The 22361-nt window shown below is 41.2% G+C and overlaps 1 protein-coding gene across 1 annotated transcript in view; it reads right to left on the reverse strand.

Annotated features, from left to right (window-relative positions):
* Window positions 1–22361, reverse strand: part of gabrr2a (gamma-aminobutyric acid type A receptor subunit rho2a) — a 98518-nt gene that overhangs the window by 6495 nt on the left and 69662 nt on the right. Inside the window, 2 exon segments of the mRNA XM_033643655.2 lie at window positions 14288–14496; window positions 18424–18576. Coding sequence (XP_033499546.2) covers window positions 14288–14496; window positions 18424–18576 — 362 coding nt within the window.

Here is a 22361-nt window from a genome sequence, read left to right on the forward strand (position 1 = left end):
ACATTGAAGAGGGAGGGGCAGGACTTTCTGCAGTCTGGCAGATTTAAAACTCAAATGCAACGCGCTTTTAATTGAGAATTGATGTCATGGGCCAAACTAAAAACTAAAAATAATATATAAAATTAAAAAAGAAAAAAAAAGTCTTGTAAAAAGGGCTCTTATCTAGTCAGAGGCCAAAAGGAGAGGTGCTTGAGCACCACCTGGGGTCTATCTGTGTACGTGCCTGACTCCCAATTACTCCTATGCCTTTGTCATATTTACTTAATAATGATAAATGAAACAAAGAAACAAAAACATTCATATTCATTTTCCTGATGCATTTACTGTTATATATATAACAGTTGAAGTATATTAGTTGTTAGTTTAATGGCCTTTTGTGACCATTTGCAAAATTCCCCAAACTGCACTGGTTGCTTAGTGTGCAGTATCATCTTTACAGTAATCTGCACTCCCTGCTGAATGCTGTGGATTCCATAGTTACTCTTAAAACATCTCTTTTAATTCAAAGTCTAAAAATGTTGTACTCTTATGAAGGAATAAATTATGTGTAATAATATGCAATGACCAAACAACCAAATACCTCCAGAGAGTAAGGCAAGTCCTGAGAAGTCAGGATGGCCGGATGGTATTAAAGAGAGGCAAGATGATCAGAACTGAGGGAGCTGACCTACGAGAAGGCAATATTGGAGATATCCAGGACAGCTACAAGTACCTTGGGATCCCACAGGCTAATGGAAATCATGAGGAGGCCACAAGGAAGTCCACTACAACCAAATACCTCCAGAGAGTAAGGCTAGTCCTGAGGAGTCAGCTGAATGCTCAGAACAAGGTCTGAGCCACACACTGCCAGTCATCAGATACCCAGCTGGGATCATAAGCTGGCCAAAGGACGAGATAGAAGCCACACATATCAAGACAAGAGAGCTCTTCACCATGCATGGAGGGTTGCACCCCAAGTCCAGCACCCTGAGGCTATACACTAAGTGGAAAGAGGGAGGCCGAGGACTAGTGAGCATCAGTGCGACTATCCAGGATGAAACATCCAAAATCCAGGAGTACATCAAGAAGGTGGCTGTTAAGTGAATGCCTCAGACAACAGAAACCGGAGGAAGGTGAAGGATTGGAGGAGCAAACAACATGGAGGGACAAGCCCCTACATGGTGCATACCACTGTCAGATAGAGAAAGTGGCTGACATCAAGAAGACCTACCAATGGCTGGCAAATGTTGGACTGACAGACAACACAGAGGCAACAGGGCTAAGATCCTGTGGGACTTCAGCTTCCAGACTGACAAACAGCTGCTGGCTCACCGACTGGACATAGTGGTGGTTGACAAACACCAGAAGAGGGCAGTGGTGGTAGATGTGGCGACACCAGCTGACAGCAACATCAGAAAGAAGGAACAGGAAAAGGTGGAGAAGTATCAAGGGTTGAAAGAACAGCTGGAACAGATGTGGAAGGCCAAATATGATGTGGTCCCCATGGCAGTAGGAACACTCAGGGCAGTGACCCCCAAACTGGGAGAGTGCTCTGGCAGATTCCAGGAACAACATCTGAAGCCTCAATCCAGAAGTGTGCAGTCCTTTACAGCTAAGATACTGCGCACAACCCTCAAACTCCCGGGAACTGCCCATTGGTCCGACATCCCATTGTTCCGACCATATTAAACCCATTGTTCCGAAGTCCGTTCCAAAATCATCATGATGCCTTGTGGTTAAGGTCTGGTTAGGTTTAGGCACAAAAACCACTTGGTTAGGGTCAGGAAAAGATCATGGTGTGGGTTAAAATGAAAAAGAAAGTGGCAAACACATAAGCCGTGAGCCTGCTCTGCTTCAAGCCTTTCCCAGCTGACCCAGAGTCGGTCGCGGTGCACCATCAAGGTAGAAATACACCTGCCGGGAGCCGTTCAGCACCGCGGACAGTCGGACTAATGGGATGTCGGACCAATGGGCTGTCGGACCAATGACATGGACCCCAAACTCCCAGGCCTCTGGTAGAGGACCCGAGCTTTTTTTTTTTTTTTAAATAAAATGAAGGCATATTAAATGCTGTGCAACATTAGTGGTTTCTGTATTAATAGTTAGGATCATACCATTAACACTATGGATGGACGATAATATCAGCATATCATCAGTAACGGCTGATATTGGCTTTAAAATAACACATTGGAATTGGCCAACATGCTGATAATATTGGTGCATCATTGGTATTGGCTAATACGGGCTTTATAATGTTTTAAAATCAGAACTGGCCAACATGCTTTTTCTTAATTTGCACAATGAATGAAAATTGCATTTGTAACGCAGGTCACTAAAGGTTAGTCATAACACTGAATAAAAAAATATGATAATAAATAGATGACATAAAACAGCAGTTCAGTTCATATTTAATTTTCTTTAAAAGAGAATAAATAGGAATTAGAAAAATATATATATAAAATAGTACACTGTGGTTCAATAAATTACAGAATTAAAGATTTAAAATCTTTATAACAAGGATATTATTTTGTAAAATGATATGAAATGCGGTTATTTCCGGCTATTTGCAGATGCTGGGTGACATTTTTTAGTGAAATTTTCCTTTATCTAGTGTCTCATGCGACTTCTGCATGGGAACAGGGGAGTAGATGCAGCCAGCCAATCAGGAATTTGCGTTAGTTAGTTTTCTTTGCCTTTGGTTTCTCTGAGTTTCTCTTCGAGTGTGTCAGCGTTGGATTACTTGTGCGTGATTCTACTGCTGGTCTCCTCACTGCGTGCGTGGTGGTGACGGAGTTCAACGGTAGTGGCGAGCCAAGCCCAGTAGATGGAATGATCCTGAATCACATGAACTGTGTTACCCGCTGGAACTGGTAGGACAAATAATTGCCAGTGTTTAAAGGACAAGTTCATTGACTATCATTATTATTATTATTATTATTATTATTATTATTATTATTATTTCATTTTCTTTTCTCTCTCAAACTAAAAAAAAAGAGAGAAAAAGGAACAAGGACTGTGAAACTGATTGCTGTTGTTGATTTTCAATTGTGAATACATGTGATACAAATTGTTCTTTAATATGTGAATATGTGAATTCATATGTGTGTTTAAGGTTAAAGAAAAAAATAAAGGTACCTAACACAGTTAGCCAGGGCTGAGCTGGGTTACACATACATCAAAAAATTACATACATTCAATTTCATCTATTGTTGGGCCATCACGAAAAGAGTATGCATGCATAATATGATGTTGATTCCACTACAGAAGAGACTTGACGATCACTAAAATTAGGTAGGGAAAAACATGGACATATTGATAATGGTATCAGTTATCGGCCACATAAGTTAAACATCGGCATATTGGATATTGGCAAAAAATCCATTATCGTGCATCCATAATGAATATCTCAGCTTGTGTTTGCAGTTCCTACTCTTCACTGATAAATCAGTGAATTAAGTATAATTGAATTACAAAAGAAAGTTTCACCTCTCTCCGTTCATGTACTGTATGCATGCGTCATCTCTTTTTCTCACCCATATGAACATGCTTTGAATATCTCCATATATTTTCTCAACGTGTCAACTAAATTATGTTGAAACACCACTAATAATGGAATAATACTGCCATTTTTTTCCACCAATCTTTAGATCGACCTCTTCAGCAGATCTGTTTTGCAATAAAGTTGTAAGACCAAGTCACTTCATTTCACTATTGCACAAATGGCCTACAGATGATTACTGCACAGCTATGGTGAAGGTAGATTATTATTACTTATGAACTGTCTGGAGTGAATTTGGCTCTCTCTGGTCAGGGGTATGCCTGTTGAGATGATCAGTGACTCCTCTGGTTACTTTGATTCAGATACTTGAAATGCTCCAAATAATGGAAAAGCCTGGACCTTTTGACAGTGCACATCAACACAAGGGAAAATGACATCATTGATGTTGGGAATAAAACCAAAATAAAACGTTGGCATTGATGTTTAAGCCTACACACAGTGGTCTTTAAATGGTAGGGCAACAACTATTTTGCACAGATACAAAACCAGAAAATCCAAGCTTTTACAATTTGACATAATGTGCTATTTCACATTTCCCACACAGTTTGACAGAGGTGATACTCCAACTGGGAACACACCTGTTCTCCTCAATCTGCTGTTGTACCGCACATCTCCCTGTTCATTTGTGCTACTGCCAACTTTAAGCAAATGATGACAAATGTACTCGGCAAGTAGTTTTCAACACTAAGGGCACTTGACATTGCAAGCATGAAACAGAGGATGTTACTGTAATTAACCCAACATTATACACTTTTCAAAAAAAAAAAAAAAAAAAGGACACTAAGAGACACTTAAATCACATATCAGATTTAGATGGACAAAATTATTCAAGTTGAAAGTCTTTACTGATGTACATTGTATCATTTGTTGAGAACAAAATGACATAACCATGGTCAATGGAAAGCTAAATCATTAACCCACTGAGGGCTGAATTCAAAATCACACTGAAAGTCAACGTAAAAACTGAAATCACAGGCTGATCCAACTTCAGTGAATTTTATTTAAATTCATAATGTGACTCAGTAGTGTGTACGGCCCCTGTATCCCTGTATGAACTCCCGAAAATGTCTGGGCATGCTCCTAATGAGTCGGCGGATAGTGTCTGGGGGATCTCCTTCCAGACCTGGATCAGGGCATCTGTGAGCTCCTGGACAGTCTGTGGTGGTACTTGGTGGCGTCAGATGCAGCGATACATAACATCCCATAGGTTCTCAATTGGATTTAGGTCAGGGGAACAAGAGAGCATCATCACTCTAGCCACATGAGGCTGGGCATCGTCCTGCACGGGGAGGAACCCAAGGCCCACTGCATCAGCATGAGGTACCATCCTGGTACCTAACAGCAGTCAGGGTACCGTTTTCTGTGACATGGAGGTGTGTGCCACCCTCCAAGGATATGCCTCCCTAGACCATCACTGACCCACCGCTAAGCCGGTCATGCTGGATGATGTTACAGGTGCATAACATTCACCACAGCATCTTCAGACTCTTTCACTCTTGTCACATGTGCTCAGTGTGAACCTGCTCTCATCTGTGAAGAGAACGTGGTGCCAATGGTGGACCTGCCAATTCTGGTGTTCTCTGGCGAAGGCTAATTGAGCTGCACGGTGCTGGGCTGTGAGCACAGGTCCCACTAGAGGATGTCGGGCCCTCATGCCACCCTCATGGAGTCTGACAGTTTGGTCAGAAACATGCACACCAGGAGCCTGCTGGAGGTCATTTTGTAGAGCTCTGACAGTGCTCCTCCTGTCCTTCCTCGCACAAAGGAGCAGAAACCAGTCCTGCTGCTGGGTTGATGACCTTCTACAGCCCTGTCCAGCTCTCCTTGTGTAATGTCCACTCTCCTGGTATCTCGTCCATGCTCTTGAGACTGTGCTGGGAGACACAGCAAACCTTGTTGCAACTGCACATATGGATGTGCCATCCTGGAGGCGCTGGACTAGCTGTGCAACCTGACAGGGCAGCAGTTACAGCCTAATGTTACCAGTAGTGACAAGGACACTAGCAGAACACAAAACTAGATAATAATCAGTCAGGAAGGATGAGGAGAGAGCAACTGTAAATCCATTCCCTTTTTGGTGGCTGTCTTGCTTTTGCCTCTCCATTGCAACTGTTGTCACTTTCATTTCCACCTAGGCAGGTAAAACTGATTCACCATCACTAGTACTAGTACTAGTTTTTAGCAGTCTATCAATTTCCTGTTAACTTACTACCACTAAACATGTTTTCCTGTCGCCAGCAGATGGTGTTTCCCCACTTACCACATCCACACACGCTTATGGTCGAAACTTAACTATATGGTAATGGACTTGGGTCAACAGGCTGGAATGCTTTTCAGTCATCTGTTAGCTTGCTCCCTTGCTATAGCCATTTCATGTTTTGTAGTCATGCAGATACCTTGGATTATAAATGCCCCATAGAGCACAAATTGTACTGTGAAAATACATCTGCAGTTGTTTACACTTCATGAAGAAGGGCAGTCTATTTAAACTGACCACTCCATCTTCATGCTGCACACTGCCTCCCACGCTGCCTGTCCCAGTCTGCCACATGCTGCTGGGAGTCCACCACCTCATCTTCCTCCTGGGATTTTATCAGTCACACTAAGAAAGACATCTCTGTTTTAACAGTACCCCGGAGAGAGACCTGTCCCACTCAATATAACTGCTCTATGTAACCATGTGCTACTTTTTTTTTGCTGACTCATGTTGTTATAAGAGCCACTTACAGATACAGTTGGTAACTTTTAGAAAAATAACTTTTTGTCATATGTGCTGAATCTGTCCCTACATCCACATGGCAGTACGAAACAGGTAGTCTCATGTTCCTTCTTCCACTTCTTGTGCTTCTAATGGCATCTGATAGAATCTACTTGGCTCAAGGAAAACAACTGATCAGAGCTGAGGAGTCTCTAACACAGCTGTCCTTACTCAATACCCATAAGGTGAATGGAGTAGTATATCATAAAACTTTAATTAATAGCCCAGGCTTTTATTTGCTTCAGTTATTACACACAACGTATAGGCTATTTGGGATGAGCCTTTAATACCTTTCACACAAAACTCTTGCTCAGAAGACATGGGAAGTAGAGATGGGTGATATAGCCCTAAAATAATCTCACAATATGTCAGGGTATCTTTGCAATATTCTTGACAATATGACAAATTAGTACAAAGAATGTAACAAAATAAGTAATATAGTTTTACATGTCAACCTCACAGTTTGCCTTCAAATAATCAGTAAAAACCAAACAAAAATGATCTCTTATTTCTTTAGTTTGTGAACAGCAACAGTAACTCAGAGTGAGATTCAGATTATGTATACAATATTAACTACTCCATACCCATTGAGTGCACAGTTGCCCACAGTTTCACATGGTGTGTGTTTGGGATACAGGTCATAGGAAATTGCAGATTAAATAGTCAACTGAACCCATTAAGAGGAGCAATGTATTCAGACAGAGTTTTTGAAAAACGTGACACAGACAGAATGAGACACTGACAGTTTCCGTGATTATATACAGCATACCATACCATGACTTAGTCATACCAAAAATTTGAAAAAAAAAAAACCCAAAACATTCGGCCACAGGGGGAGCCACAGCGATCGGTCGCATTTTAGCCATTTTAAGCATTTTTCTGTTGTTATAGCGCCACCCAGTTGCCAATTAGAGTTAATTTTCTCCAGTCACCTTGAGGCGTCCTGTTCTACATATCTACCAAGTTCAGTAAAAATCGATATGGTGGTTAGGCCTAGATAAGAAATTAGCTCTCTAGCGCCCCCATTTTGTTTGATGGGGTCAATAATGGAGGGGTCCCCTCAGATTATGTGTGGTCATATACCTGCAAAGTTGCGTGGTGATTGGTGAAACCCTTGAGATGTTATACACCTTTATGTGATGAGCCACGCCCTCCGCAATATTCATTGCCTTATAGAAGCTCAGTTTTAGTAAGTTTTCCAACTTTTGCCAAGAGGGAACTTTAGATATTGGTCCCTAGATTATGTTCACTTAGTTTCATGCAGATCAGTCAAACTTCCTAGGAAGAGATCGATTTTAAGTGTTTTTCAAAAAAATCAAAATGGTGGAAAATGTATATAACCAGAAGTTATGGGTTCTTGAGGCAAATGTGTTCCTCATGAGGAGAGGCATCTCTGTGCAAAGTTTCATGTCTCTACGACATACAGGGCATGAGATATGCCCATTCAAAGTTTGCAATTTCAGTCAGTTGCTATAGCGCCCCCCTTTGGCCAATTGATGTAATATTGCTTCGTCTGCATCCTCCCATGACCCTCTACCACTGTGCCAAATTTCACAAGGATTGACCAAGTCAGTGAGGAGAAAAACGTGGAACAGACACACAGACACACCCACAGACAGAGTTTTCATCGTTATAAGATAGTACAACATGATTCAATCTCCCACAAATGACACATTTAAACAGTTTCCAAATACAAAAAATGTGCTTGATATCACTGACTCCAGTGTGCGCATGGTGAGAGAGGAGAGGGAAAGATGTTGTGCTGCTCTCAGAGGACTTGCTGAATGTGTTCCCTCTGAGCGGCAACTCACTAAAACAGTCTGAGAAATTCAGGGCTGTGAATTACACATTCAGGACGCCTCAGTTTATTCCACACTACTGAAGCTGCTCCTCCTTTTGGAACCACCGTAGAATCAGTAATAATTTCGCTTGCAGCCATGCTTGTTGTTGCCGTGGGTAACAGTATGACGTCAATATGTCAACAAGTCAAAATATTGCAAGTATCACGATATGAATTTTTCATATCATATTAAAAATTATACAGGTATAAATGTGAATGATGTGATATAGCACACACCTAATGGGAATATTATTAAATTGTTTATTTAAACCACTATGAATTTTCTTTTATAAAAATGAGGCTATCGTAAAACTTGAATTAGTAGCCCTGGCTATTATTTGCTGAAGTCAACAGGCTTATATTTGGGACAAGCGTCTATATAAGAGAGGCCTGTAATTCCTTTTACACAAAACTGTTGTTATGCAAAGATGGGAAAACTGTTTATTTGAATCAGTATGAATATTACTTTTATAAGAATTAGGCTTTAAATAACATATCAATTATAAACCATTAGTTTAACTAGCTCCAAACAGACAAGGCATCAGAGAGAGTGTTATGACATTTTTTACAGCACTCGAGGATTACGGCATCTGATGTACCAACCCAACACCACTTTATTTTGTTTAAACAATACACACAACTTGGATTAATTTTAATGAATGGCCCCTTTCTTTTGACCGGTGAATCCTTATGGACTAAAGGAACATGAATAACTTAAAAGGTAATCGAGAAATGGACACATATTCTGACTTTATGACAGCTTTAGAGGAAGGGAGTCACCTTTTTTTTGTCATCATGCCAGTAAATCTGATTGAATTACGGTCTTCTCTGATCCTCATGGTTTCAGTAAAATGAACTGAACAATTGAATTGTGGAGAATCTAACCCAGCTAACAATATGTAGCATCTCCATATTGACAAGAGCTTAAACATTTATATTTGAATGTGCAGTTTAAACAGCTAATTAACGTTAGCTCAAGACCAGTGGCGGCTGCTGGTCTTTCAAGGAGGGGAAGCTCATTTTCGGCCTACATCATAAAATGTGTCCGTTTATTTATACGTAAATTCTACCCTCTGGGGCTGCTGCGCGAGGCTAGTGTGTCCGCCTGCGAGTGCTTTGGGATGGTGGAAGGGCTCACAGCACCTGCTGCTCGTTGGGGACAGTAACTGCAGAGCGACAGAAGTCAGAGTCTCCAAACACGAGTACAGCCTCCAGTAACACCAGAACAAGATGCTAGATTTGTCGCTAGTCGTTTTTAACAAAGAAAAAGTCACTGAGAGGATTGGAAAAGTCTCCAGATCAACTCGGAACAACGGAATGAAATGAAACTTGAAAAATGCTCCGGTGGTTCGCTCATTTCACTGTCAATCAAAAAGGGATTCAGCCTCAGACAGATCATCCAATCATCATGCAGAAGCCCAGCGTCCAGGCCAGCCGAAGCCAGCCCACTGCCCCATAGACCCCCAGAGACGCTGAGCGTCCAATGGGCGGGACAAAACCGAGCATTTATCCAATGACTGTCTAGTTTCGCTGCAGTGGAACAACCCACTCTATGCTTCCCCATTGAAGTCTTTGGACGCTGAGCTTCCACTGTTTAATGCACTGTGACGCTACGGGAATGAATGAGAAGAAAGTCGCGTCAGTGACCTGTGATAAGTAGCTGATTCTGAACAAAAGTTGAACGCGTTCTAGTGCATATTTAGTCAATGAAATGTAAACACAACAGTACACATTTGACCACTTATTTTTTGACATTTTAGGGGAAGCTGAGCTTCCCTTGCAGTCTTATAGCAGTCGTCACTGCTCAAGACGTTTATTTGTAGAAATGTGCAGCCACACCAGGCTAGTCAAAGGGACTGGGTGTTTAATTGGGACTAGGCTTTTATTTGAAGTATTACAGTTCATTCTTTTGATCTAGTGTTATTTTGGTCAATATCTTAAAGGGGCAATAAGTGGAAATTCATAATTTATAGATTGAAGGATTTAAAAAATCGCTATGTGAAGAACTAGAGGTGTAATTTCATCTGGAGTATAGCATGACGCCGCACACCCTCTCTCTGTTGATCTCCAGCCTCTTGTTTACAAGCCGGTCCTGCTGTGCGTTCATGTACGTTCATGTGAATTGCCGCCTCCTCCCTCCTCTCGGAGCCCTTGGCCCTCCCTCCCTATAGAAGGCTACAGCCAGTGAGCAATGGCAACGTGTATTTTCGAAGCAAAATGGCGGAGAGCGGAACAAAACTTTCACCTGAAGACAACCAGGATCCGACATTACCTCAACAGGGCTTGATGCTAACTTTTTTCCCAAGGAGCACATGTGCTCCGAAGTTGAAAAAGTAAGGAGCGCACAAAGAACTTTAGGGGCACAATGTAAATTGATCAAATAATGTGTTTTCCGTAATAAACGTGATGCAAATAGACATTTACAAGCAAAATTATTTAATGAATTTGTATACAAAATGTACAGAAAGGTAAAATCATCAAGTTTAGAAAAAATATTGCGATTTAATTTTGTCTTTAATGTTATTATCTTACAGTGCCCTCCAAAAGTATTGGAACAGTCAGTCCAATTCGTTTACTTTTGTTGTAGACTGAAAACATTTGGGTTTGACATCAAAAGATGAATATGAGACAAGAGATCAACATTTCAGCTTTTATTTCCAGGTATTTACATCTGGGTCTGATACACAACTTAGAAGATAGCATTATTTGTAATGGAACACAAAATTTTTAGGTGAGCAAAAGTATTGGAACATATAAACTTAAAATAGATTAAAGTGAATGAGACTTAATATTTAGTTGCAAATCCTTTGCTTTCAATAACTGCATCAAGCCTGTGACCCATTGACATCACCAAACTTTTGCATTCTTCTTTTGTGATGCTTTTCCAGGCTTTCACCGCAGCCTCTTTCAGTTGTTGTTTGTTTTGGGGGGTTACTCCCTTCAGTCTCCTCTTCAGCAGGTAAAAAGCATGCTCTATTGGGTTTAAGTCTGGAGACTGACTTGGCCAGTGTAAAACCTTCCACTTCTTGCCCCTGATGAACTCCTTTGTTGTTTTGGCAGTGTGTTTTGGGTCGTTATCTTGCTGCATGATGAAGGATCTCCCAATCAGTTTGGTTGCATCTTTCTTTAAATTAGCAGACAAAATGTTTCTGTAGACTTGTGAGTTCATTTTGCTGCTGCCATCATGTGTTACATCATCAATGAAGATGAAAGAGCCCATCCCAGAAGAAGCCATGCAAGCCCAAGCCATGACATTACCTCCACCGTGTTTCACAGATGAGCTTGAATGTTTGGGATCATGAGCAGATCCTTTCTTTCTCCAAACTTTCGCCTTTCCATCACTTTGGAAAAAGTTAATCTTTGTCTCATCAGTCCATAAAACTTTTTCCCAGAATTTTTGAGGCTCATCTCTGTACCTTTTGGCAAATTCCAGCCTCCTATTCCTATTCTTCTTGCTAATGAGTGGTGTAGCCTCTGTACTTTTGTTCATGAAGTCTTCTGCGAACAGTAGATTGTGATACCTTCACTCCTGCCCTCTGGAGGTTGTTGCTGATGTCACTAACAGTTGTTTTAGGGTCTTTCTTGACAGCTCTCACAATGTTTCTGTCATCAACTGCTGATGTTTTCCTTGGTCTACCTGTTCGACGTCTGTTGCTTAGTACACCAGTGGTTTCTTTCTTCTTCAGGACAATCCAAATGGTTGTACTGGCTATGGCCAATGTTTGTGCAATGGCTCTGATTGATTGTCCATCTTCTCTCAGATTCACAATTGCTTCTTTTTCACCCATAGACAGCTCTCTGGTTTTCATGTTGGTTCCACCTCTAAATGCAGTCTGCACAGGCAAAACCTATCGTACCCAGTCTGAAACTGAGCTCAGACATCCAGTGCTATTTATTGTTTGAATAATCAATGTAATTGGGAGACACCTGTGCAACAAAACACACCTGTCAGTCACATGTTCCAATACTTTTGCTCTCATGAAAAATGGGTGGGTTCAAACAAAAGGTGCTATCTTCTAAGTTGTGTATCAGATCCAGATGTAAATACCTGGAAATAAAAGCTGAAATGTTGATCTCTTGTCCCATATTCATCTTTTGATGTCAAACCCAAATATTTTCAGTCTACAACAAAAATAAAGGAATTGGCCTCACTGTTCCAATACTTTTGGAGGGCACTGTATATATATTATCTTTGCAAGATGATTATCTTCTAGCCTATAATGTTCAGTGTTTCCTCATCCCTCAATTGGGACCCATGGTACAATACCAGTGAAAGTATCATGGTTCTGAGGCAGATGTGCCTTTTGTCATTTATAAAAAGATAAATCACTTTTCTATAATACATCACTGATATTTCAATGGAATAAATTACTTATTGACTTATTCATACTTCAAAAACAGCATCACTAAGTGATTAACATAGGGGGGATCAAAATAAAATAAATGAATGAAATAAAAATCAACCAGCCACCCTCCTCCCCTGACAAGTCCCTTCATAAGTAACGAACAGTCCCTAAAGTTTCTCCTCTGATACGACACATACTGTGTGCCCCCATGGCTCAGCTGTTCAGGTACTTTTGGGCAGTCATGACAACAAGTTATTCACCTGGAGCCGGACTTCTTCGCCGGTAAGCCGTTGTAATGCGCCGCCGTATTTGACAGGAATAGGTATTCCTGTCCGTGTCTGTGACCCCCGTTCAACCCACAACCGGCGGGATTCGCCGTTATTGTTTATCGCCTCACTGCCGACATTTTACTCCATCCGTCACCGCACGCTGTTTCGGTGCATCCCTAAATAGGAGCCTTCCCCCACTCCCCACTCCCCTCACCGCTGTTCTCCTCACTATACTGGCTGCTGCGCTGTGCAAGTGCACAGATGTCTCAGAGTGGTGGTGCACTTGCAAATGTTTGGAAGGAGCAGCAGCGACGGCAATAATAACGAATGTAGCGGAAACACTGATGTTATTACTATCCTAAAACATTCTCCAGGTCCTCTGAAACTCTCCAGGACTTACTTCCATCCTGCCCAGCAGCGGTACCGTGGCTAACGTCCCTAACTGCGGGGAGAACGGAGCAGGCCTCCCCGGAGGTCCGCCGCTTTTCCCGGTCCGTCTCCTCCACACTTTGACTTATTTCCACGCTGCCGACAGTGGGACTATAGGCCTATTCACTGTGCCGACAGTGGCTTGGAAAATCGGCCATAACGCCAGGGCCTGCCCTGCCTGCGAAGCGCAGCGCACCGAAATTCTCCCGCGAGCCAGAGCACTTCCGTACACATCAGACGCGCATTTCTCCACGCTGGTCGACAAGCGGTTCTGCTCCCAGCTGTTGTTTTTTTACAGTTCACACACACCTATTTTTAGTCGTAAATGCGAGTGAAACGCTCGCACTGTCGAGCCCTGTACCTCAAAAGAAAGAAGTTGTCGGATAAAGAAAGGGACAGAACCCGGATTAACATTGGCCTTGCATTTCCAAGGTGGAGAGCTAAAGGGGCTACAATTTGACTCGGAGCTAGCTCTTCTTCTCCTGGACAGGTAACAGTTAAGTAACAACATAAAGTCAAATGTCTGTTTTAATTAGTGTTACAGTAACGTTAGGCACATGTCGCTAAGTTGTTTTAGCTGGGCTAAAACATCAGAAGTAGAGGGAGGTGTGGCTCATGACACACTTTGTTTTGGTCTACAGGTAGTGCACAACAGCAAACCTAGCGGTGAAACGATTTCGCTTTTTGCCCCTTTAAGGTATTGACTACCGATACACAGTGTAGTGAGTTCCTTTGTTCATCCAAATTCAGATACAGTTTTTCTGGTTCAGCAGGCTGTTTTAAACAGAACTGCTGAACATCTGTCAGGGATGAGATGTTGAATGTTACCACCATGCAGTCATTTGTTAAATATAATCACTTGTGTTCTTGCTCTTTTTGTCTTTGTTTCACTGCCGCGCTTGTTTTTTAGTAAATATCCAGACAGCCTGACAGAAGTGAAACTGCACAGTCAGCGAGTGTGGCTGGAGCTTTTGGAGTCTGCATTCTCTGAACAGCTAAAGGGAATGATTGAGCACAAAAGCAGAGACGCTTGCTTCATTTTATTAATATTGCATACCAGTTGGGAGTTTTTCTCACAGCACCAAAGAGCATAAAACAGAAACAAACCTGAGATCGTGCCCGTTCTCTCATCTTGCGCTCTCGGCGGTCCTGGACAGTGGACAGGTAGTTAACAGCTGCGTACTCCAACACAGACAAAAAGACAAAGACGAAGCTGACCCAAAGGTAAATGTCCACCGCCTTGATGTAGGACACACGGGGCATGGACGCATTCACTCCAGTGATGATGGTGGACATGGTCAGCACTGTGGTGATGCCTGGACACAAGATACACAATATTCTAGTTAAACTAAAGTGCAGTCTATTTTTACTTTCACAGTGTAGATGTTGTGGTCCTGATTTTCTGTGCAGTTGTGTTTGCTCCTATCTGATCCTTCTCTCCCTCTCCCTGCAGAGTGAGTGCCGAGGGGCGGGGCGATCTCTGGGAGCGCTGGGCTCCCGGCACACCTGCAGCTCGTTCTGCCTAATTAGCCGGTTTCTTAAGCCACACTCTCTTTGTCTCCAGTGCTGGATTATTCTCTTTGCCCTAGCATTATGCTCGTGCTCTCAGTGATCTCCTGCCTCCTGCCATGTGTTTATGCTCCAGTGTTGGTCTCCAGGTTTAGTGAGTTTTTGTGCCTTGTCACTCTTTTTGTTGCACTTTTGTTCTTGCTCTTTTTCCCATGTTAATGGTGATTTTCTGTTTAGCCTTTTCTGTTGTTACTTTTCCCTCAGAAAGAGTTTTGGTTGATACTTTGTTTGCTCGTATTTTTCTGTGAACTGATTTTTTTGTTGCTACTTTGTAAATAAACTGTTTTTGAACTTAACTCTGCAACTGGGTCCTGGCTTCCTTGTCTGGCATGCAACAGTAGACACAGTATAATAGGCTGCTCTGGATAAAGACACTGACCCAGTGTTGGGTAGCTAAAGCTATAGAGCAATAACATGACCAATTTAGGGCCTGTAAACACACATTTTGGGCCCTGAAATCCACTGTTTTCAATGTAGCTATTTCGAGCATTACGTCCATCCCACAGACATCATTTTTGGCCTAAAATACTCTTGAAAAACAATGCCCGGAAGAAGATCACCTCCAAACTTGATTTCTGGTTAGTAGGCTATTATATAATGGTGGTTATGGTCGCTTAGCAACGTAAGACACAACCTGCCCCTGTGCCCTAGGTTAGCACAGAGTTGGCAAAAGAGTAGCAACCAGCACCCCTGCTCGCATTTTCTAGGTGTTTAGAGATGCAGCATGTAGCCACCCAATTGTTAAGTGGTTTGAGACGGCCAGAGTCCTGCACCGGGTTGGGTACCTGTGGGTACATGAAAAAGGTGTGGACTATATATGTGATATTTTTACATTTTAATCACTATTATCAAGCCACAATTCCTTCTATTTTTAAAAGTCAACATGGTCCAACAGCCCTGCAATAAATACCACCCTGACAAGCTCTTATGAAGATTTGCAGGTGAGAAGGAGTCAGTGCTGGAATAATTGATGATCCATTATACATTAAATTGTTATATCAATATTATCATTGATACATTGTGTAGGCATCACTTGCATAAAGGGATGATCATTGTAAATACATTATACTACTGGTAGATTTTTCTTCTAATCATAATGCATCAAAATGTGTGTTGATTGTATTGTGTATTGTATTGTCTGAAAACTAACCAGATGAAGTTATATTTAAATAATATATAAATACATTTTACTTTCAAGTGTTTAGAAAAGTAACCCTACAGCACATTGGGACATAAAGTAGCGTTAAGGAGTTGTTGCATCTCTAAATGCAATGATGTTAAAAGAATGTTGTATGCAAAACTGGATGTTTTTAATAATTTATGAATAACCTTTAAAATGTAGTGTTTTTTTTTTTTTTTTAATTATCAACAGATTCTGATAGTCTGGTGACCTGTCCAGGGTGTACCCCGCCTCTTGCCCTATGTAAACTGGGATAGGTTCCAGCCCTACCCCAGCTCTGAATAAGATCAGCAATCATTAATAATAAATAAATCAATAAATGAATGTCAGAAGATTCCAGGAGAAGAACAAAGTCAACAACACTGTAAACCCCAATCCATACATGAGGCAACATTTTTATGTTAAGTCAACACAAATGCCCTAGATTGTCAAAATAAAATAAAAACTTTATGTTCACTTGACACAAAAACTCATCCCTTGTGAGCTGGATTAATTCGTTCAAGTTAAGTCAAAACATTTTGAGTTTATTTTTCTGTCTAAAGTCAACTTTGTCTAATTAGTTTAAGACCAACACTGTCATTGTGCACCTAACATATTGTGGTGTGTTGGGGCTAAATGGATGACGTTTCCCAGAATGCCGTGATACAATGTATTAAAGGCCATAAGCCAAAGAAAACTGTTTCTGAATGTGCTCTAAGTCACTCACGTTACCCATTACACAGTGATTAATGTTTATGTAAATTACAATAGCCCCTTTTACACTGCCAGATTTTCCGCGAATGTTGGGCCACTTTGCCGGCAAGCTGTGAGCGTTTAGACACAGAGCCGGATTGGCGAGTTGATCCGAGACGCCCAGTTTTCCGCCTCGTGGGGTAGTCATATTGGTGGAACCCTTTTAGTTTAAACAGAGTGAGGGGGCCTTCCGCAACGGGAGGGGCTGTTGAAGACTTGTGCGAGGAGCTGTTGATGACGCCGCACGTGCGAGCCACTGGCGGTGGATAAACAGGAAACAGCTGATAGCAGGAATTAGCGAGCAGCTGGGGAGACAAGGAATTGCGCGCCCTCCTTGCCCTCACAAACGAAGAGGCCATTAACTGTCAAATGACGGGAACGGTGAAGAACGGGCCGACTTATGAGAGAATTGGCGAAGGACTGACCAGCCGCGGCTTCCCTCGGAGTACGTCACTGTTTACGTCACATGCTGAGCTACACATTTTGTTACTTGCTCGCGCCCCCCATTGCACCAAAAAAGCCGTATTCTGTATAAACAAAAGTAGGTAGGCGGCATTTTGCTGCACTCCCTGATTTTGTTTTTATACTGCCAATGCTGAAAAAAGACTGATTGGGCTCTCCTGCAAATTTGCACAATTCCTATCTAAAAAGGGCTAATGGTTCTAATGCGTTACAGTTAATGGTAAAAGACATTTTGCACCACGAGTTAAGTTGTTTACACAGTAAGTGAGCTCCCACCTGTGTGGATATTAGAATGTCTAACATAAAGTTGTGCTGAGGTGAAATAAAGAACACTTCCTAATTAATGTTGTAAAATGTGTACTCAATGTTTTAATGTTTATATAACATACAGTATAATTAAATGCCCAAACAACAACAACAAATGTCATGTTAAACTGACATAAACTCAAAACTTTTATTTTACTGTATTGTACTAAACTAAAAGTTTTGAGTGCAAGCTGTTTCCAAACAAGTTGAATAAGTGAACTGGGGTTTACAGAGAATATGTCTTCTGCCTGTGTGTCACTCGGACTGAACTACCGTGTCCCCCATCGGTTTCTACTTAAAAACGACTCGTACATATAAAGTTTCATTAAAAATATACTCAGTGACACCTTAAACAGTTGGCCACTGTAGCAAACTGTTTTTAGCCCACTTTGCTCATACACGAGGAAATAATTTATCTGTTGGGGAATATTTTCAGCAGCGGATTAATCCAAATTTGGTGCTCTATTGAGTATTTGGGCCAGCAAGACAGTGTGAGGTCATGGTAGTGAAGGAACATGTTACCCAGTGCAACAGTGTGGCCCAGTGATGTGTTACTGATGACAAAGGAGCTCTATATATGGTATAGAGAGATATATCTATCTATACACACATGCATGCACGCATGCATGCACACGCACACACACACACACATATACAGGAGAAGAGACAAACAGGAAACACTTGTAAAAATATCCCATCCTAACAGCTGAATTTAATAACAGCAATGAGATGAGCCAGGAGAGGATCTCAGCAAGGGGGAAAACAGGCACCCATATGACAAGTACAGCAACAGCCCCAATACAGAAAATAATTCAAAAGAAAAGTGAGAGTGGTAGAGCGTGGGAGGTTTGTGTGTTCACGCATGCATGTGTGTGTTCCCAATTTGTGGAACCATGTCACAGCCAGCTTTCATCATTTCACAGACAGATTTTCCTCAGGCACGTACAATCTCTTCAAAGGACATTTGACAAGAGGCTTTTTTTTTTTTTTTTACCCAGGGAAACTCTGGCCGGCACAGCACGGCGGTCGATCCAGAACGACACCCATGAAAGCATCACCATGAGTGTGGCGGGAAAGTACGTCTGGAGTAGGAAGAAGAAGATGTGGCGTCTCAATGTGAAGTTGATGTAGAGCCGATTGTACCAGCCTGCAAACACAGTAAGAGATGTGCTCAGACAAGGCACTCAAGGGTTCAATGGATAAAGTGGTTACACAAAACATGGTCAACATTTACATGAGGTTTAATTTTCTACATTGAAGAAATGTGCTTATTATAGTATGTAATAGCCTTATTAATAATGATGATAATATATAATGATGTCATTCAGATAGAGTCCCTCAAGGTGCAAAATCTGTGACTTTTGACCTCTAATATTAGTAGTATACCCAAAAATTTAGGCGTCACACATTTTCTTTTTACTTGTGTCTGAGTCTATGCACATTAAGAAACATGCAATCTTAAAAATAATATTAATAATATTTCAATATAAAATTGCTTTTACCAATCAGACACAATGTGTTGAAGGTCCTGAGTACATTTCTGACTCGTTTTCTTTAAACAGTGATTGAGCAATACATTCTCACTCCGACCTTGTCACGTTTCAACATTGGTCATGGACATTCCATGTCAAGAAATGACGTGCAAGGTACCCTGGGTGAGTTGGTTATTGACGTTCTGGGACACCGTGTCAACTTCAGCCTGTTACATGCATTTTGTGTTTTCAAAATACACTTTTTCATGGGAAATGTACAGTTTGCATTCAGTCTCTTTCAAAAAAAAAAAAAAAATTGCACTACGTTGGTACAACACCGTGAATTGACGGGGGTGTTTTTTTTCCTTCTACAACATGCGCACATGGTTAGGTTTAGGGGGAAAAAAGCAGGATTTGGCTTTACAATCATACAAGAACCAAACTCCAGCTTTCTGGGTGAAAGTCAGTGGTTTTTGGACCCATCCACCTTTCCTGCCCACCCTGCTCAGACCTCCGCCCCCTTAACTACTGCTGTTGTCCTGCCGTGTTTCCCTCTGATGCCGACAGACGCCATTACAATATAACATCAACTGGTCTTGTACCATGCTTGGACATTCTCTTCCTGGACGTCCATTAAAATGCATTACAGGAAGTCAGTTTCGTTCGGTTTTATGAGCTTTTTCTGAGATTTGAAGTTTAAAAATGGTCGAATGGTGTGCACGGGGTACATGCAACTCCATTAGTGTGAAAAGTGTCTCCTTTGGATAAAGTTGTGTGGTAACGTTAGACCACAACATCAACTCAATGTGAATAAGATTAACAATGATGTCTACATCTGTTCTAAGGTAAGTCAACATTGTGTTTGAGCCAACATATTGTAACTTTGCTGGAAAGAAATATAAAGTTATCTTTAACATCTCTAGCTAACGTTAGCTAAAGTTAGCCTAACGTTAGCTCCTAGCTGCGTTGTTCATCATGCCACCTTGTTTGCTGCTGAGTTCATTAACCTATTTTGTTCTAGTTTTGTACTTTGGTGATCGTACATCATTGTTAGCTGTTGTCCAAAGGGCTCTAGTTAAGCTAACGTTAACTTCTGGAGCTTAGCTTCATTAACTTATCTGTAATCGCAGTGATAACCAAGGTTGGCAAACGTTATGCTGAATGATTCAGTGTAAATACTGCAGCACCAAACTAGCGGAGAGACACTCTTGGTAAAGATGGTAAAAAGGCCGTTATCCTTTTCTCCTAGGGTGACCATGTTTTGATTTCCAAAAAAGAGGACACTCGGCACGGCCACGAGATACTCGTGATACTCGCAGTTTACTCAAAGATGCCTTATAATTTTAATATATTTAAAGTTTATATGTATGGATAGAAAATTCAGTTATATTACAAAATAATATCTCTCAAAGACAGAAATTTAGATAGGCTTCTCAGAGGTTACTCAACATGCTTTTAATGTGCCTAAAATAATAATCTTTTTACAAGTTTCAATTGTACAAAAATAAATATAAATGTAAAATAAATGTAAAATCTCTGGAATGAAATAATGATAGAAATAATGTCTCTTCTGTATTAGAAAAATCAACTTGTAAAATAATAGCTATCTTTTCACGTCTTACTATACAAATAAATAAATAATTAATAGGAAATAATGTTCTAAATGATAGCTCTTCTGTATTAGAAAATCCAACTTTGAGGTCCCCGGCACCTTTATTAGACACAGAATCATATGTGCCAGCTTTGCACACGGTGCACTCAGCCTCCCATATATCCCGACCGGGTCGGGACGGTAAATTGGGAATTTTTTCTGCAGTTCATCTGTGAAGCTGCACTTGCGCTTCGGCATCTTGGAAGCTTAGAATAATGCTGTGCCGTGGGTGTCTGTTGCTTCCTCGTTGTGAGTGTTGGGGATCCGCCGATAAGGCAGCCTCTTGGGGATTACGTGCGCACACACACACACACACACACACACACACACACACACACACGCACGCACACACACACACACACAACAAAAACCGGACATTATCACCAATTTATAAAATGTCTGGAGCACAGACTGTATTAAAGAAAATGTTTTTTGCACCCGAACTTGGAATATTTATTTAGAAGATGACACTGAAACAGCAAGTGAGTATTCATTCTGTGAATGGAAGGTTAAAATGTGATGAAATATTAGTTGAATATGCTGATGTTGTTGGCCTCCAGGAAATATGAAAAATCAATGTGATAGATGTTTGGTATCCTCCATCCCTTTGGCAGTATTGTCGCTGTGAGAGAAGAAACTGTTTACAGGCTGACTTAATATTTGATTAGCTGCTGCACAGGACTGGACCTGCTGCAGTCTATTAAGGTTCTAGAAAATACACATTCAAGCAGAAGACAAAATGTCATATCATGTAAGTAAGTAAGTAAGTAAGTAAGCTTTATTTGTACAGCGCCTTTCACAGACCAGGGTCACAAAACACTTTATAATTACAACAAAACAATACACAGTTAAGAAGTACATACAAATTTAAATTAAAAAAGGCCAAGACAACCCAGTGACAATCATAGCAGCCCCAAGACAATTAAGCAAAAGCCTGAACAAATAAATAGGTCTTAAGTTGCCTTTTGAAGGAGTCAACAGACTCCATCGAACACAGAGAGAGCGGAAGATCGTTCCAAAGCCTGGGAGCAACAGCCTGGAAGGATCGGTCTCCTCTGGTCCGGAAACGAGTGCGCGGAACCATCAGCAGATTCTGATCCACAGACCTCAGAGCCCGAGTTGGGGTGTAAGGCTGAATCAGATCACTGATGTAAGGTGGAGCCTGACCATGCAAAGCTCTGAAAGTTAAAACCAGAATTTTAAAATTGATCCTAGAGGAAACTGGCAGCCAATGAAGAGCTTTAAGAATAGGGGAGATGTGTGTCCTCCTATTAGAGCGGGTCAGAATTCTCGCTGCAGAGTTTTGCACTAACTGCAGGCGAGACAGCTCCTTCTTGTTCAGACATGAAAACAAACTATTACAGTAGTCTAAACGCGAAGACACAAATGCATGAATGATCAGCTCCAAATCATTTTGTGACACCATTTTCCTAAGTTTGGAGATTTTCCTCAGCTGAAAAAAAACAATTTTTGTGAAAGCAGACTCATATTTCTGCTCCTTTGTCTTGTATTGTTATCATGTTAAATCAAGAACTAATATAAACTGACCTTATATTCATCTTTTGATATAATGTGATATGTTCCTCTGATAAAACAGTGCTGTTGTTTACACCAACATTATCCTGACAGTAAATTTCGAAGGCAACTTTCTCTTTTCCCTAAATCAGATGTAAAAAATATTTGTATAAATCCCCTCTCCCTTCTCCCAAAGCCATAGTCAGGATTTTACAAATACTGAAGTCCCCCTCACACGCACACACACACACACTTCCACTCCCTGACGACACTCCCAATTAATGCTACTCTAAT

The sequence above is a fragment of the Epinephelus lanceolatus genome, chromosome 15 (assembly GCF_041903045.1).
Source record: "Epinephelus lanceolatus isolate andai-2023 chromosome 15, ASM4190304v1, whole genome shotgun sequence".
Lineage (NCBI taxonomy): Eukaryota > Metazoa > Chordata > Actinopteri > Perciformes > Serranidae > Epinephelus > Epinephelus lanceolatus.